Source organism: Rhizoctonia solani, chromosome 13 (assembly GCF_016906535.1).
Source record: "Rhizoctonia solani chromosome 13, complete sequence".
NCBI lineage: Eukaryota > Fungi > Basidiomycota > Agaricomycetes > Cantharellales > Ceratobasidiaceae > Rhizoctonia > Rhizoctonia solani.
In genome coordinates, this window is record NC_057382.1 from 1,553,032 (window position 1) to 1,569,554 (window position 16,523).

Genomic DNA, 16,523 nt, shown 5'->3' on the forward strand with positions numbered 1-16,523 from the left:
CTGCCAATTCGGTTCGGCTCGCACTACTGCCGTAGCGCCGCCACTACATAAAACCTAGTTTATCATTAGCTTCTGGTCATCCTGATCCTGGCCTAGGCACAACACAGCATTCAACATGAGGCTGGGCCAATCTATGGTATGCTATTTCCTGCCGTAATCATTTTCTAATTCGAATATATTTCGTAAATCGCTTTTTTTTTTTGGAAAATACTGCACAGTAGAAAAAAATCCCTTCTGAAACGTGTTTCTGCAGCTGGGCTCCATTTGGATTGACACGACCCACGTGATAGGCAACAACGTCACGTGTACGACGGGCGAGCTCTCTCATTCATGGCGACCAGGCCGTATGTGCTATCATCGCCGCCCAAAGCTGCTGCTAGTGCCGCGAGTAAAATGCACTCGAGAAGAGCGAGTGCGTCTGGAGATGTGAGGATGAGTTTGACACCCACTCGAGTGCCCAAACCGAGCAATAGTGATGTCGAGATGAGAGGATCGAGCGATGGATGGGAACGTTACTCAGGATAGTGCTTGGGACGAGGACGGTATGTGTGGAATCAAGTTTCTTTGACCCCGTGTGCGTGTATGTATATTGATCGACTTCACGGTTTAGAACCTAATCCTTCGACGTCGAGCACTCTTGGCTTGTCCCTCGACATTCAGCATCGGCTATTATACCGTGGCGCGCTTTGTGTACCCGGATCTGCGATCTACTAGAAGGTGCATCCACAATTGAAGATTAGCTCCTTTATTCTATACTGACCTAGTCGAGAACAGGGATCCAATTCATCGCACGTCTTCCCGGAGTTGTCCCGCCTCTTCTCTCTGCGCCGCTTCCCTTGGCTCTCGAATCCATGCGCCGGATTCCAGCTCTTAAACTTATCGGAACAATGAAGTTATCCCCGGATACGGCCCGATTGGATACGGAGATTGATGTTCGGCTGTACGTTTATTGTTCTCCTTTCCCCCTCCTCCCCTTGTCCGCCGCCATGTCGATGTAACATGGCTTCTCTAGGTACATACACCCTCAAGCTTACGTTACCCATGGGTACTTTCAACGTGTACTTGCATTGGGGGCGGAATACATCCCAGAACGACCGCTCTTACGATCCCCGCATCCTCACCCGCACATCGACCCGCGTATAACGAGTACAGCAGTCAGAATCGGCCTAGGTGAGGACGTCATCGTTGTCTACGGCCGCTCCAATCGGAAGAATACGCTCGCGTCGAGCGAGGCCAAGGAACAGGCAAACTGGAACTCGTTGCTGCGCGCTACTCGATCCGACATGTCAATCCGACGATTCGTCGGACGAAGAAGGCCAAGCGGAACATGATGCAGTGTTTGCGGTCCCCCTATCCGCCAGCCGCGCACCGAGACCAGACGACCCGCTCCCGCGTGAACCTCCGACCCGTGCGATGCTCAGGCGCACCGAGTCGACCTTGGTCGGAGGGATCAAACGCACCATGTCGGGCACGAAACGGTTCGGGAGGGTGCGGAGCGAGGTTGTGGTCAGGGGATTGGGCGAGCAGATTGATACGCCGTTGTCGAAACCTACCAAGCTAAAGGAGCCTACGAGTTCGGTTAGAAGAAAGGGTGGTGGTGGAGGAAAGGGCAAGTCTAAAGCCGAGGAAGCAGACGATCCGTTTGCTGTTGGTGGGCCGGAGAGCGAGGTTGATGCGAGTGCGGTGTTGCCCAAGATGATGGCTCGAGTCAAGAGTGCTAGTGCGGCTGCCCCGGTTGCTGGTAGCGGTGGAGAAGAGACGGCCAACAAAGCCGTGAGTTTGGGATCGATTCTTTTCTTTCCTTGAACGGGACTTACAGACACGATGTTTGTTGCAGCTCATAAAACGACTTGCTCAGTCCGCACTGGAAACATATGGAATCGACCGAGAAGATCCGGGCTTCAAGGAAGTATTTGGCTACGTGACAAGGGGTGTTGGCTTCGCTTTTGTGAGTCGGTCGTTCTCAGTGCTGCGCATGGCCTAACATGCATACACCCAGCGAAATAAAATGAAATGCGAAAAGATAGGGAAGGACGAGTTGAGAAGAATGGTCGTGAGGTAGGTTTACTGTTATCTAGTTTTTCAACGTACTGAAGCTTCTGCAGGCACGTAGAGCTTTATGTCGCCGGTAATGGGGATGTTGCCGTGCCCGCCTGACGAGTTTAGATCCTGGTATTTTTGCTTTGGTTGTATGCGCTGTGCTGTATCCATATTATCGCGTACGTATTTATAATTCATTAATACAAAGTGGCTTTCAGGTTGTCAAGCGAGATCAATTTGTCCTTTTTCTTTGAGTATTTCTCGTCTTTTAGGCATAGCTTTCGTTGATGCCGTTCCATCACAAAAGTGTGATTAGGCTGGATACAACCAAAAAGGCTAGTTATGATTGCAAATGCTAGACAAACGCCAGAGACACAGCGTGGACATGGTTCGTATCCATTCAAAATCATATTTAATTAGAAAGTCCGCTCTATCTGACACTCGCCCTTGCTACGGGTTCATTTCACCTTTAGACCGATATACTCCCTGTATAGAAAATAGCTCAAGGTCAAGCGGAGGCCATTTGTTTCGACCAACCAATTGCTCGCGTTTTATTCCTGACCTTTTCCGCAATACTACGGATTTACGGAGGTGCTGGGAGTCTGGGCGCTCAAATTCAAGGAAAGGTACTTACCCGAGGCCAATGCTCCGAACTATACCAGTTTCAGACATTATTCCATATCTTTACCGAGCGTTCAATACACAAACTCACTTCCTTTAGGCGAGTGTTATTGCTTATATTTGTCAAATAACCTCATTCGAAACGCGGGACGGGCCGGTGGTAACCGGCTATTGAAACTCATCCATTCTTTTCCAGCGAAAAAAGAACGGCCAACTCCCTTGTTACGATATTAGTAACGACAAGTTCGCTGTGACCGTCTCTATGGATCATCATACGCCTTGCGATACTCCGCTTATACAAAGTTATACAGCCATGTTGTTTCAGATATCGTCGCCGGTCTGACAAGGGCAATAGGTCGGTTTGGACCACCGATTTATCGGTTTGTTGAAATTAGGAGATATTCGGTCTTCAAATCACTTGCCAGCTTGGCTTAGTGTTGGGGTTTAGAGCTGTATGCATAGGTACATCTTTTAGCGCTGATTGCAAATGCTATTTCGGGAGTCGATTTACCGTGTATCAGAATGCACGAAAGAAGTCCGAAAGACAGTCATCGATAAATGATGCACGATGTATGTTGGCTGTATTGGGTGGCGTGTTACCGAAACGTCAGCAATAAGTGGGCACATTGAGGGCGTCTGTAGCTGGTGCATTAATTTTTCAGACAGATTGATTGTTACCTGCAGAAGAGAACATACAAGTGTGTATTGGGAGTGACCATCGGACTCCTTAGGGATACGTTTTTAAGTTTTGTCTTGTTCCCTTCGCTCGATTCATCCTGTTTTCTTTTCATGGCACTAATTATGGCAGTTAACTCATCAACATTTATAATCATACCTTCCGTTTGGTACTAGATACATGCCTTTGCGAAACTTAGTGTTCTTTCGGAGAAACCAGCCCAACACTTGAACAAAAGACAAGGTAGTCTACACGCCTGGTTGATTCATGATGGGGCATGCTGCCTCATTACTCTACGATTATAGCTGTCAATGGAATAAAATAAACCTTTGGGCCATTTGCCCAAACAGATGGTCAAGGAGAACTACTAGTGTGTGCGGCTTCCACCATGATATATACCTCCATTGGGGCAGATTAAAATGGCGCTATTGGGTTATATATATGCAACGAAGCCGCATGTCGTAGGGTGCCCTCACTAACCATATAGCTAGATAATACTAGCCATTCTCTATAGAGACCTTCGAGGAATCCACCAAGGTAACACTATAATCTCCTTCAGCATCTCGAACCAACCCCCAACACTGGGCTACGCCCTTTGAGAGCCTTTCATTTTCCTTCGCCCGCCTTTGGTGCAGAAGGTTAAGTATATATAGCTAAATATCCGCCCAAATATACACGAGGAAATAAGCCAAAAGCTAGGTCGTAGGCCCAAAGGGAAGAACAAGTCTTTATCCAGATATTTTTGAGGGCTGATACGTTACACCGTGGCACAGGACGAATCACTTACATATATAGCCTAGTATAGTACACCCATGTCTGCGTCCTGTATGGTTGAAACTATATGACGCACGCCATTTCCGCGCGCGAATGATCTAGCCTTTATAGTATTTATAACCCGATGAACCCAGTCTCGGGGCTCGTCATCTGTTTCGCCCCAGTATACGTTCCAATCAACGTGGTCGAGAGAGGAAAGGATGTTGAAATCAGCGCAACGCGTGGCTGAGGTGCCCTATCACTATAAACAGCAGGATCAGAACAGGTTATATGCTAAGCCTTTTTGGCAGTATCAGATATACTGTATAACCCGACAATGCTGGTGCTCCCTGCGATAGCAATTTTGCAGTGGTAACGCTCATCTCAGGATAGAAGTCGAGGATCCTGGCTCAATGATACGGAAAGTCAATGAATACAGGTGTTATTAATTGCCTTGGGTGCAACGATACACCTGTCACAGCCGGTCGAGTTGATGCAAACAGATAGAAGAACTTGGTTCGCAAATTAACTTGATTTCAAGCGCTAGCGCTCAGATTTTGCACGTGGAAAACCGCGTGTTGTCAGACCGCCCTTATGCCTTATGGCTCGGATACGGAGCTAGAGGCGAAATCAAAGGGAGGTTTGGATTAAGAACAAAAAGCGTATAGTTACAGCATGTAATGAAAAGATTTTCAAAGGGCTCTGAGAGCGTGGGCGTAGATTGGTGAGATGGGTCAGACCTATTTTGAAACGATACAATAGTATTTCTGTACGGGGGTCATACGGCACGCGACGTAGTATTAGTGCTTAATAATACAAATAGAATGCCAATAGCTAACACCGGGTTCCAGGCGCGACAAGCAACGGATGATGGATGCCAACATAACAAGCTATAGAGCTCAGGAGAAATTGCTTCTAGAGTATTATTTAACACGCCCACTACCGATAAATCTGCGATTGCGATTGCGTACAGCGCTGCTGGTTGAAGTGCAGTGATGATGTCAACAGGATACACATCCCAACCGATACCTTCGTTACTATCAAACCAGTTCCCGACCGGTATTCTCTGTTCGACTCTCGCCAGGTTGCGATAATTAGCCGGACCACGAGCGAAAGCCTGGGAAGTGTTCATGACATATTGAATGTTTTATCTAGCAGTGCGCGGCAAGTATAATTAGGTTTCAACCGAGGTCGCGTGTGGAGAGATTGATTGATAGTAGCATGGTCCACTGTGCCATGTAGAACGCCCGGGTGAGAAGTTGCGGAAGAATCATATAGTGAGTATCTTTCATCTTGCAATAAAAAACAGACAGAGTTCCCCCGGTCGGGATGCCCCTCGTTGATGTTTACGAGAGCCGCATAGTCACCAGTAGCTTCTTCATGTGCGACGCGACCGTCGGTGTAGCTTAATCGCTCAATCGCAGCGCCGATAACCACCTCGATCGCGTTAGAGCTGATAATTCGAGCTGAACTAAGTAACCGAGTGGTGAGTAATGTATCTCTCCCACTTGGGGTTGGTTGCCGGAGGCAGAATATGACTACCAGAAGGTATGGCTGGTGTACATATATAAAAGCACATAAAAATATGTTAAGAAGCGCCATGAGCCGGCCGTCCATTTGTCTTAATACCTGTAGTATACTACAATCATCAATAATGGGGCGTGAGACAAACGTTCGGTGTGGGGACATACGTGAGAAACGCAAACTGTTCGCGGATATTATTCGAAGCTGAGTTATTCCCTGGACCCGATGCAACGACTTCGTTTATTCCTAGAGTAGGTATATGCATCTCATTGACTTGGGCTGTCCAAGATACTTGCCCGAGATTGTTGTCAGGTACAATGACCCCGACAAGAGGAGGAATTGATGAATTGTCCGAGTTATTCATTTCGAATCGAGTACCATTTTTGGGTTCGAAGCGAAGCCCTTAACCGTAGCATCTAGACATAGTAGTGCCGTTGACAAGCGTTTCAATGGTATCGTTGAGCCATCTTCGAGAGAACCAAATGCCGACTCGTCTAGCTGATTAGCAGTATAATTGAAAAGAGCCCAGCTTAATCCACCCATTTCAACATGCTCACAAACACGTCAGGCTCAACCGATCTGCATAGGGCCAAACTCGGCGTTTGCTGAAAAGCTTAAGAGTAAAGTACCTTGTACGCCATGTAAGCTAAAGGGGCCAACCGCAGAAGACAATCTGTAGTGGAGCGCTATACTAAGGTTCGATAGGATTGGCATCGTATAGCAACATGTAGACAAGAGAACTCGAGTTGCCACCTTGGTGTGCAATAGTCATTTGACTAGGAACACGGGCATTGGCCCAGGTCTATCATAAGTGACCCCAACCGCCACACGTCCCACCACAATTCCATTGAACAGCCGACCTGTATCGATTCTTCGGTAGAAACATCGATGTTGACTTGGGAGTCGACTTCACAAACCATACGTACACGATCGCTTACGAAGAAAAAATAGTCACACTTTGCACTTACGACAGGATCAAAAGCGCTAATGTGCCACAGTGAGCGCTATCTGTTTGGTCCTTCTCAGAGCCAAGTACAGGTGTATGGTCGGGCGAGCATGAAATAGCTTTCTCATCATACGCTTTGCTCTTCGATTCAAGAGGTCGTTAGTGAGATATAGATACACTGACTACGCACAATCGGGCTCGCCCTATGCTGTCAGGGGACTGGGGAAATGTTTCTGGCGAGGCTCGTTTGGGTTAATAGTAAGCACGCAAACCGTAAAAAGGTGAAAAATGAGTAGGATAAATAAGCATCAATTGGAAACCACAAGATTTTATCCATAATCACAGATAGAATTGGTATCGAGAGTATAGGACAAATGGTTGGAAATGTCAATTAATTACCTGTGCACACACAAAAACAAAAACATCCCCCAAAACGAGCCGTATCCGGTGCATTACTTGGTTAATATCAATATCTTGCTAAACATTAAGAGGGCGTTTGAAGCCACACGCATGTATGCATGTAATTCCGCTGGTAATTGCCAGCACCATCGCGTTACAAACTGATAAGCGCCGAAACGTGGGTGTGTCCGTGACGTCGACCGCGACGAGAAAGCACGCAGGTCGTCAAGCAAAGTGAGACAGTGAGTCTTTATCATAAATTCTACGGATTTTATCATACTAAAAGCAATCCAGGCGTTGAAATCAGAGCGTAAACTCAACACTATAAGCCAAGTTGCTTATTCAGTTTGTACCAGCTGACACTTCTCAGTCAAAATGCGTCTAAGCACGCAACTCATCCTTCTTGCGGCTCTGGCCGAGATAACACTTGGAGTTAAACATCATGATTTTAAATCGTGCTCGCAGTCTGGGTTCTGTCGTCGCGGTCGTGCGATTGCTAAACGCGCTGATGACGTTGGTGCAAAATGGGCATCCCCTTATACTATTGATACCACCAATCTAAGGATATCCCCTGACCGAAGTAAAATCACTATGCCTGTCAAGTCTTCGATTCACCCCGAAGTCAAGTTTCAGCTCAGCGTTATCGTCCACGAAGATGGTACGGCGCGTGTCCGAATGGATGAGGTCGACGGACTAAGGAAGCGTTATGACGGTGCCGCCGACTGGGCGCTAGCCAGCATTCCCGATGCACGTGGTGTTGACTGGAAACCTGTCGATGGTGGTGTCGAGGGGCGATGGGACGGGGTCCTGCTACGTGTCACGTATGAGCCCCTGCTTATCGAGCTTGTTCGCGATGGGCGCGTCGAAATGTCAGTCAATGGACGCGGGCTTCTTCACATGGAGCACTTCAGGAATAAGCCCGAGCCCAAGACTGAGGAAACCAATGCCCAAGGCGCCGAGGGTGAACAAAAGGTTATTAAGGAACCCGAGCCTGAGATTAACGCCTGGTTTGAGGGCGAGACGGAGGATGCATATTGGGAGGAGACATTCAATTCATGGACGGATTCAAAGCCTAAAGGTAGGAACGTTCTCATTATGTTTGGCTCGAAATGACCTTACATTTACTAGGGCCGGAGTCCTTCTCTCTCGATATTACATTTCCTACCCACGCCCATGTTTACGGTATACCCCAGCATGCCGCTCCGCTATCTCTGCCCACCACTACTGGAGAGGGATCCTTCTTCGACGACCCATACCGCCTGTATAACTTGGATGTATTTGAGTATGAGGCGTCTTCTACCATGCCACTCTACGGTTCCATCCCTCTTCTTCATGCGCACAACGAGCATAGTACCGTGGGCGTTTTCCTTGCTGTTGGCTCTGAAACATGGATCGATGTTTCTCGTACACCCGACGCAGCTGGTACCCGTACACATTGGATCGCTGAGTCTGGTATCATCGATCTTTTCATTCTTCCAGGCCCTGGCACACAAGAAATCTTCTCGCAATACGCTCGTTTGACCGGTAATCCTGTACTACCCGCTCTCTGGTCGCTTGGTTACCACCAATGTCGATGGAACTATATTTCTTCGGACGATGTACGTGGTGTCCAGAAGAGGTTCGACGAGGAAAACATGCCTGTTGATGTGTTCTGGTTGGATATCGAGTACGCAAAGGATCACATGTACTTCATGTGGGATGAAAAGACATTCCCTGACCCGGTTGAAATGACTAAAGATGTCATGGCCATTGGGCGCAAGGCAAGTATAATTTCTTTGGTCGTGTATTCACTCGTTGACTTCCCGGATTTTAGATGGTTGTCATTATCGATCCTCACCTGAAGCGCACTTCCGACTACCCGGTGTACACTGCTGCGAAAGAACTCGACGTACTTGTCAAGCGTCCGGGTGGAAAGGACGAATTTGAGGGATGGTGTTGGTCTGGTTCAAGCGCTTGGGTCGACTTTTTCCATCCTAGCAGCTGGGATTGGTGGAAGAGGCTCTACAAATTCGATAAGCCTGCGGTCCAAGGCGAGGAGAAGGCTCTTGATTGGGCTTGGAGGGCTAGTTCTGAGGGCATTCATATCTGGAATGATATGAACGAGGTACGTTTAACTGGATGTATTCTCACTGATCGAAACTTACGGTTATTTGTAGCCATCTGTTTTCAATGGTCCAGAGATTACCATGCAAAAGGATAACGTGCATTATGGTGGATGGGAACACCGTGACGTTCATAATATCAATGGAATGCTTTACGTACGTACGCTATCTGGTTGGTTAAATCCACAGCTGATCGAATCATCTTTGAATAATGGCGTGGTGCCCCGTTGCGCCAATACTCCTCTGTTCTACATCATGCCCAACATTGCTCCATGTTCTGTATAAAAATTCCTTTATCTCGGGCTTATAGCACAACATTACTGCTCAAGCCGTTAAGGAAAGATCGACTCCTGCTAAGCGACCTTTCGTGCTCACTCGTTCATTCTTTGCTGGATCCCAGCGTCATGGAGCAATGTGGACTGGCGACAATATGGGTACCTGGGAGCACATGGCTGTTGGTGTCAAGATGGTTCTTGCAAATAATATTGCTGGGATGAGCTTTGCTGGATGCAAGTAGCCCTTTTCCGTCTGTGAGGGTATCACCACTAATAACATGTGCTCCATTAGCTGATGTCGGCGGGTTCTTTGGCAACCCTGCTCCTGAGATGTTGGTGCGATGGTATCAAGTTGGCGCATTTGGTCCTTTCTTCCGCGCCCATGCACACATCGACACGAAACGTCGCGAACCTTATCTTTTGGAAGAGCCGTACAAGAGCATGGTTCGCGACATCCTGCGCCTGCGTTATTCGCTGCTACCTGTTTGGTACACAGCATTCAGAGAGACCAGTGTGACTGGTATGCCGGTCTTGAGGTAGGTTAACACTTGGCATATGCAGAAATGTTCTCATCCACCCTTTGATCATTAGACCCCACTACGTTGTTTTCCCTAAGGACAAGCAAGGATTCGCTATCGATGATCAATATTACATCGGAAACTCGGGGCTTTTAGTCAAACCTGTCACTGAGCCTGGGGTTGAGAAGACAAATGTATACCTTGCTGGAGCTCAGGTGCGTAACCTTGATCCACCCTTACGAATGAATCATGACATCACACACAGCCCTATTATGACTATCAAACTTACGAGGTCTATCAGGGCTCTGAGCCTGGTAGAAACGTGACGGTGCCTGCTCCTCTCGAAAAGATTCCCGTCTTTGTACAAGGTGGACATGTCGTACCCACACGCCAACGCCCGCGCCGTTCGTCCCCACTCATGAAAAACGATCCATTCACGCTCCTTATGGCACTCGATAGCCAAGGGTCGGCAGGAGGTGATTTGTATCTGGATGACGGAGAAAGTTATGCTCACGAGGACGGGTACTTGGTTTGGCGCCAATTCTTTGCCCAAACGGCTGACGAAGGATTGGTGATTGCTGGAGACGACCTCGTAAGCGATAACCTCGACCGAACTGTCGATCAAACGGCACTGGAGCAATACAGCCCAGAGAACGCCTTTGCAAAGAGCATTGCTCAGGTTCGCATTGAGAAAATCATTATCCTTGGGAGCAAGAAGCCCAAGACCGTACTTAACGATGGCCTTCCGCTCGAATTTACCTACGAGGACGGTGTCACCTTTGACCAAAACAAGGATGGTCGTGCGAGCGTGTTGACCATCAAGAACCCGGGCGCATTTGTTGTCAACACCTGGGGTATATATGCTCAGTACTAAGAGTGGGTAGTCGTGTGCTCTTTGGAATAAAATAAAACAATTAGGAAGTGTTGCGCTTTGTGTTAATATATGTGTCTTGATAAAACAATTTATTTACAAGTGCTTGTATAAACATAGGCCGTATCAGTCAGGGCACTTGCCAGACTTGCAACCAGTTGCGGTATCTGAGGGCAAAAGGGTTATGTAAGATATGATGAGATAAGCTAATATATGAGAGGAGGCGCAGTCTTGCGTAGCGACTGGGACAACAGTCTAGGTGTTCCAACGATCCCTGACATATGTAAGCAGAGATGATCGGAAGAACCCCGGTAAAATATAACGTAAGCCTCTCAGCCCAGGCAAGAGTCACGTCGCCTAGGTATGGCGTGAGACTGGACAAGGTTGTGATCAAAGGACGCTTACTAAGAGTGAGATTGTGACATATGTACATTCAATGTACATGCGAGTCTCAAAATACATGATTTCAACATTAATGTATGACACTTGAAATCTGAGCTAGCCAAACCGCATTTTGCGAACCGGGCTCGAGACAGATCCTGGAGATTAGCTCTCTTCTGCGGTGGAACAACGGGGGTCATATGCGCGGGTAGCATTGGCGTAGTCAAGACTTGGCATTGAGAGCGAGGTGACGCTGGACCAACAATAAGTTCAGAATAGGTCGTGCCCCCGCTATTTGGCCTCTGGGGGGCTTTGTTGTCCACTTGAGAGTCCCTACGGCAACGCTATCTTATAGTTTCCGTAGGGGCTGGTCGCGAGCCTAGGCACTTGCCACGCCGTCACGCGCCCTAAATGTAACATCAGCGTCATCGAGAATCATCGAAATGAATATGGAGATTGCCGAATCTACGATTCAGGTCTCCGAGCGGGGGACAACCTGAGGCATTATTCCCTCGTTTAACTGGCCATGTGAAAGTGTTAAATGGGTTGACACTTTAAGCAACACCTGAACCCATTGTTGTGTGGCACAAGAGGCTTAACTCCGGACCACAGCCATGGTTACCACATATTATTCGCTTTCTGTACGTATGTACCCAATTGTTAGACTACCATTCAGCTTGGTGGGTATCGTTGGCCATGGGTCTGTTACTTTAAGGCATTCCAGAACAATGGCCACGCACGCACATAACCGTTTGCATCACCTGTCGCGGATTCGTTCAGAGCAGCGAAAGCGATCCGTGAACCGAGAGGCGCAGCCTCTCTAATTGGCTAGTTTCGATGAGAAACTAAAGGAAATGGTTCGCCCGCTCATAACACAGCACATCTTACCAAAGCACCTGGCTTTCCTGTAAGAAAAATTCTCGTTTGTACACCTCACGATTGCACATGTTTTTTTGCTCTCGAGAGCGTTTGATGTCGCACTGGCCTGGACTGAATTTGAGACTCTTCATGATGTTCGTCTCCCTATCATTTACAAACAATCTCCAGAAGAATTGGCTTGGGTTATAACCTGCCCTTCGCTTCATTTAAGTGGTCCAACCAGTATTGGATTGGAGCTCCACTTCTCTCACAGATCAAGTTCGTCGCTTCTGCCGAGAGCACTTCGCCGGGTCTTGATCTAAATCGTTCGAATAAAGGCCTTGCACACCTTGTCAACCAACTATTTTCGAGCCTCTCATTCCCCTGCGGCCTGTCACGGTACCGTTTCTTGGTGTACCTAGATTTAATTGTTAAGTCTCAGGCCCTTACCAGTGCTTAAAATTAAGCCTGGAAGTTATGTCGGCTACTCCGTACGGTCCGGACTTCTTGCTAACTTGGAGACGGCAATGTACGACATTCGTCTCAGCATGTGAGGATTTATACCTTGTTTCATAAGGCCATTACACTGAAGCCCAACTATAGCACACTGGGGGGCAAGTTTTAGTCTTCTAGTGTAACTCGGATACGTCGCTAATTACGTCGTTCTGGTAGTCGTCGGCTATGCATTGTTAGTTTATGATCATATGTTGACATTTACGGATGAGGTGATGTCGATTCTAGCGCCCTATACTTGTGTATGTTGAATGTCTACATAGATCCAGTTCATATGGAAGGCAAAAAAATCCCCAGTTGTGGCAATGTTCCTGCTGGTCAGTGTATTTCTATACCCCAAGATCAAAATCTTATAGCTCCCTCTAGAATCGATATATCACTCCAATCGTATTAGCTATTGACGTGCGTGAACATCATAGCTAAAAATCATCCACGGTTTGGTCTCAATGAAAACTTTAGCTCTACGACAAGGGAGGGATTGCTACATATTCTTCGCATACGTTGTAAGCTCACTCTAACCAGCCCGTTACCGAGCGGCTATGATTGATCTTGGCGATAGTTGTATAACTTGGTACTTTGTGGAGGCCATGTGGTACATTATTTCGTTTGGTATTACTCATGCTCTCGTAGCTATGCGAGTAAGCCTTGCTTCGACCACGCTTGACAAGCCCACTGGTTGACTATATGCACCGTCAGGTTATGGCGATCTGGGGACGCCCGCGATGGATCGTTTTTTTAGTTTCTAGCTTTTGGCTGCTATACTTTTGCTCAACATTCGGCGTGGGTGTGTTTTTTCATCACAGCCTTTTACTTACTGATCGCTAGTACAGATTCTGTTCGCCTCACTCATTACCAAAGCCAGTAAGCCTTGCCTAAACATTTATCCTGACGACGCCATTCAACCTGGTAAAACCGTTTAGACACGGTTCATTTCGAACCTCTACTCAGAGTCTGTTACCTCAGTGTAAGTGGCAGTGAAGGAGTTGCACACCTCTACTTACTTACAGCCTAACTCACAGATTGCTCCTTTCCTGTAAGCCCGAAGTCCCCAGGAACCACTCAAACAAAAAACACGTGCTATCATTTCTGATTGCTCTGTCATTCCCCCGCAGCTGGAGTTGTTGGGTTCCTCCCCTTCTCCTTGAAATCGTGCTTTTTACCCTGTCTTGCATCCAGGCCCTTCGAGCCGGCAAATTCACCGCCCGGACGCCCATCATTCATGTTTTATTCCGTGATGGTATGTGCTAAGCATCGCATTACCCTTCTCGACGCGCATATACTCACATCGCCGAACTGCCCTCAATTTTAGGCGCCCTGCATTTTGTGGTTATTCTTGGTTCGTTTCAGCCTTTGCTTCCACGGCCAATCAATATTCTCAGACTGATCGTTCACCTGCTTTTCTCCTCCAGCCTGTTCGATCTTCAACATCATCACATGGCTCGTCGCGCCACCAACCCTTGTTGCCCTAGCGAAATAGTTGCGTGACTACATACCACACGTCTCGGCTCTTTCCAGGACTTATTACTGATGCTCGTTACATAGCTTCGGTCTGGCGATGGTAAACGTGATGATTTCTCGCCTGGTTCTTAATCTCCGGAGTTGTCAGGCCCAATCCAGGTCCCACCATTTTGTGGCCACCCCAGGAGGAGGACTTCAGGTACATGTTAGTATTGAGGAAGTCGAACTTGATGGAGCCATATGGAAGTCCCAGGATAATGACTATGAACTGGACGCAGAGACTGGTAGTCGAACGCGAATCAGTCCGTCTCAGCCTATACATCAATTCTAAAACACTAAGCTTTTTATGCTGTCTTGCTGTGGCATAGCGTGCTCTCCTTGGGACCCGTAAAATGAGTTTATGTATTTTTTATTGGTTTGATCTATATATGGCTACGGTATGCTCTGTTGAAGTACAATATATCGAGTAATAATTTTACACAATTCCAGTCTCCCAGTGATATGTTCGGATACATTGAAACCAATAAAGAAAAGAAAAGGAGCGACTAGCATAGTCTATACGCGCCAAGGCAGGAATTAAACGATATGAAACTTGCTATCTTTTGAACCTAGCCGGTAATACCTGTCACTCGACTTGATCTGGTTCAGCTGAATCCGATCTTGTGGTGAGAATGCGCCTATGCGCACTTCATCGCGGGACACAAATACCACGCTGCGATCAGGTGTGCCATTGTGAGAACGGTTAGAGGAGATCTTGGCACTCATTTCGTATCCGTAGTGATCGTCAGATGTGGTTTTCCCAGAGTTCGTAGGCATAAGATCTTCTCTACGTGAGCCACGGAGATTTAGCACAAGCCTTGCACCCATGGTTGGTACGATACACAGAACGAAGCTGACAAAGTAATGTAGGTAAGTTTGTAGATCGAAGTGTAAATATTCATGCTTACTATTTTGAAAGAGCGACTAGAGTAGGTGGAGCGAGGAGCCAAACCATCATGTTGAACATGCTGCACAGGGATATTACTATGAAGTAGATGATACCTGTACTCGTGTTCGATATTGTTTGATTTTCTATCACATTGAGTAAGACACTCACCGTCACGATATAAGACACGGACAACTGGTGTATTGACTTTATTCTTGGAATGCTCGATAGCCTTAATCACCTGGAAGACCGACCCTTTATTCTTCAGAGACTACAAGATGATTCAAGTCGATGTATCACTCACCGTCATGACAAACACAAATAATTCGAAAATGAGCGCAGGGAGCCAACAAGTCCATCTATCAGACCAATGGGCGTTGAGCCTCGATCAGATCCAGAGACATCGAACTCACAGGTACGGCGACACTTCGGCGAAACACAATCTAAACAGTGGGTTATATGCGACAGTGTCTATTGATTATATGGATCAGCCTCGGATTGCGGTCGCCAGAATCAACCCCGCTTACGAGCAAAATCTATCTCGAACTTGAATGCGATCTGTAGGAGGAAGTCCGTGTTTAGGCCTAAATCGCAAACTCTATACCAGGAAGTGGCCCACCACCGTAGTAACCGTAAAGTAGGCTACAAAAAGGAGCGCGAGTGTGATCGACAGCCAGCGCGGTCGGCCCCATATAGCATGAACCTATCGTTCGGCCGTGTTCAGCCTAATCGTAGACATCAATCCAGCAAAACTCAACATACACGAAGCGCAACGAGTGCATGGATGAGGCTGAAGGCGACAAGGTTCCAGGCCGATTCAGCAAAATACCAGTTGACACAGCTGCATCATGTGTAAGCAAGTGTTTGGTTTCGGATACGGATATACCGGACTTACAAAGTCTGCGATAGGAAGTTCGCTAAACCGCCTTTGTCGTAGACCTGTTTTATGTCATAACATGGGCTTGAGTCAGGAATTCTTAAACGAGGTACGTGAGATATGCTAACTTACATCAACAATCAACACCAAGGGCGTGATATACCGATTCTGACCGGAAAATGTCGGTAACCATTGAGAAAGGCGAACGCGAGCTGGCTCACCAAAACAAAAAAGACGGAAACCCATGATCGTTGTTGTTTCCATATGAGCTCGACCTATGGTGAATCAGTCGGACTGTCTATATCAAGTAGGAGGACCGGCATACCTCTTGAGGAAAGGTCAGGATGTGATCATATATCAGAATGCAGAACCCAGCGACTTAAAGGCTAATAAGCAAACGATATCCTAATTCGTGGACCGATGGTAACTCACTAGCCAGACATCTGGAAAGGGGGATCAGCATTTCAAAAGCATATAGGGCTGTTTGCTATCGTACCTGCTCGCAAGTATGTGGTGCAGGGCTATTTCCAACTCGTGCAACTGTGCAGCCATCGCCAAGTCAGTCGACACCATCCTAGACTGGGGGGAACGAGCGAAAAGTCCAGAGGTGACGACGAATGACCGGGTTATATGGGCCCATATGGAGATCAGAAATGTTGCTTATGAATACAGCTGCCGAGACTCTCGGAACAGGAGGTCGTCCGGAGAGGCCCATGTGCAAAGTTTCTCCAGGTCCACTCCACGTGGGACCGACCCCGACAGTAGAGTTCTTAACCCGGTGCCGTG

The 16,523-nt window shown here is 47.5% G+C and overlaps 3 protein-coding genes across 3 annotated transcripts; 2 read left to right on the forward strand and 1 right to left on the reverse strand.

Annotated features, from left to right (window-relative positions):
* Positions 1-499: 499 nt before the first annotated feature.
* On the forward strand, positions 500-2,157 carry RhiXN_07321 (uncharacterized protein; the record flags this gene model as incomplete). The annotated part of the gene is made up of 7 exons (XM_043327137.1): positions 500-542; positions 775-940; positions 1,013-1,285; positions 1,362-1,773; positions 1,838-1,948; positions 2,000-2,058; positions 2,106-2,157. 7 exons carry the CDS (start codon positions 500-502, stop codon positions 2,155-2,157), a joined length of 1,116 nt encoding a protein of 371 aa, XP_043185609.1.
* A 5,177-nt stretch (positions 2,158-7,334) lies between these two features.
* On the forward strand, positions 7,335-10,728 carry RhiXN_07322 (glycoside hydrolase family 31 protein; the record flags this gene model as incomplete). Its single annotated transcript, XM_043327138.1, has 9 exons — positions 7,335-8,037; positions 8,088-8,680; positions 8,773-9,063; positions 9,116-9,217; positions 9,372-9,530; positions 9,579-9,591; positions 9,629-9,872; positions 9,928-10,069; positions 10,120-10,728. 9 exons carry the CDS (start codon positions 7,335-7,337, stop codon positions 10,726-10,728), a joined length of 2,856 nt encoding a protein of 951 aa, XP_043185610.1.
* Positions 10,729-14,511: 3,783 nt separating this feature from the next.
* RhiXN_07323 (dephospho-CoA kinase) lies at positions 14,512-16,310 on the reverse strand (the record flags this gene model as incomplete). Its single annotated transcript, XM_043327139.1, has 14 exons — positions 14,512-14,827; positions 14,883-14,976; positions 15,032-15,131; positions 15,165-15,219; positions 15,274-15,331; positions 15,388-15,418; positions 15,480-15,563; positions 15,623-15,701; positions 15,756-15,799; positions 15,870-15,905; positions 15,959-16,012; positions 16,063-16,115; positions 16,170-16,180; positions 16,234-16,310. 14 exons carry the CDS (start codon positions 16,308-16,310, stop codon positions 14,512-14,514), a joined length of 1,092 nt encoding a protein of 363 aa, XP_043185611.1.
* Between the last annotated feature and the right edge of the window lie 213 nt (positions 16,311-16,523).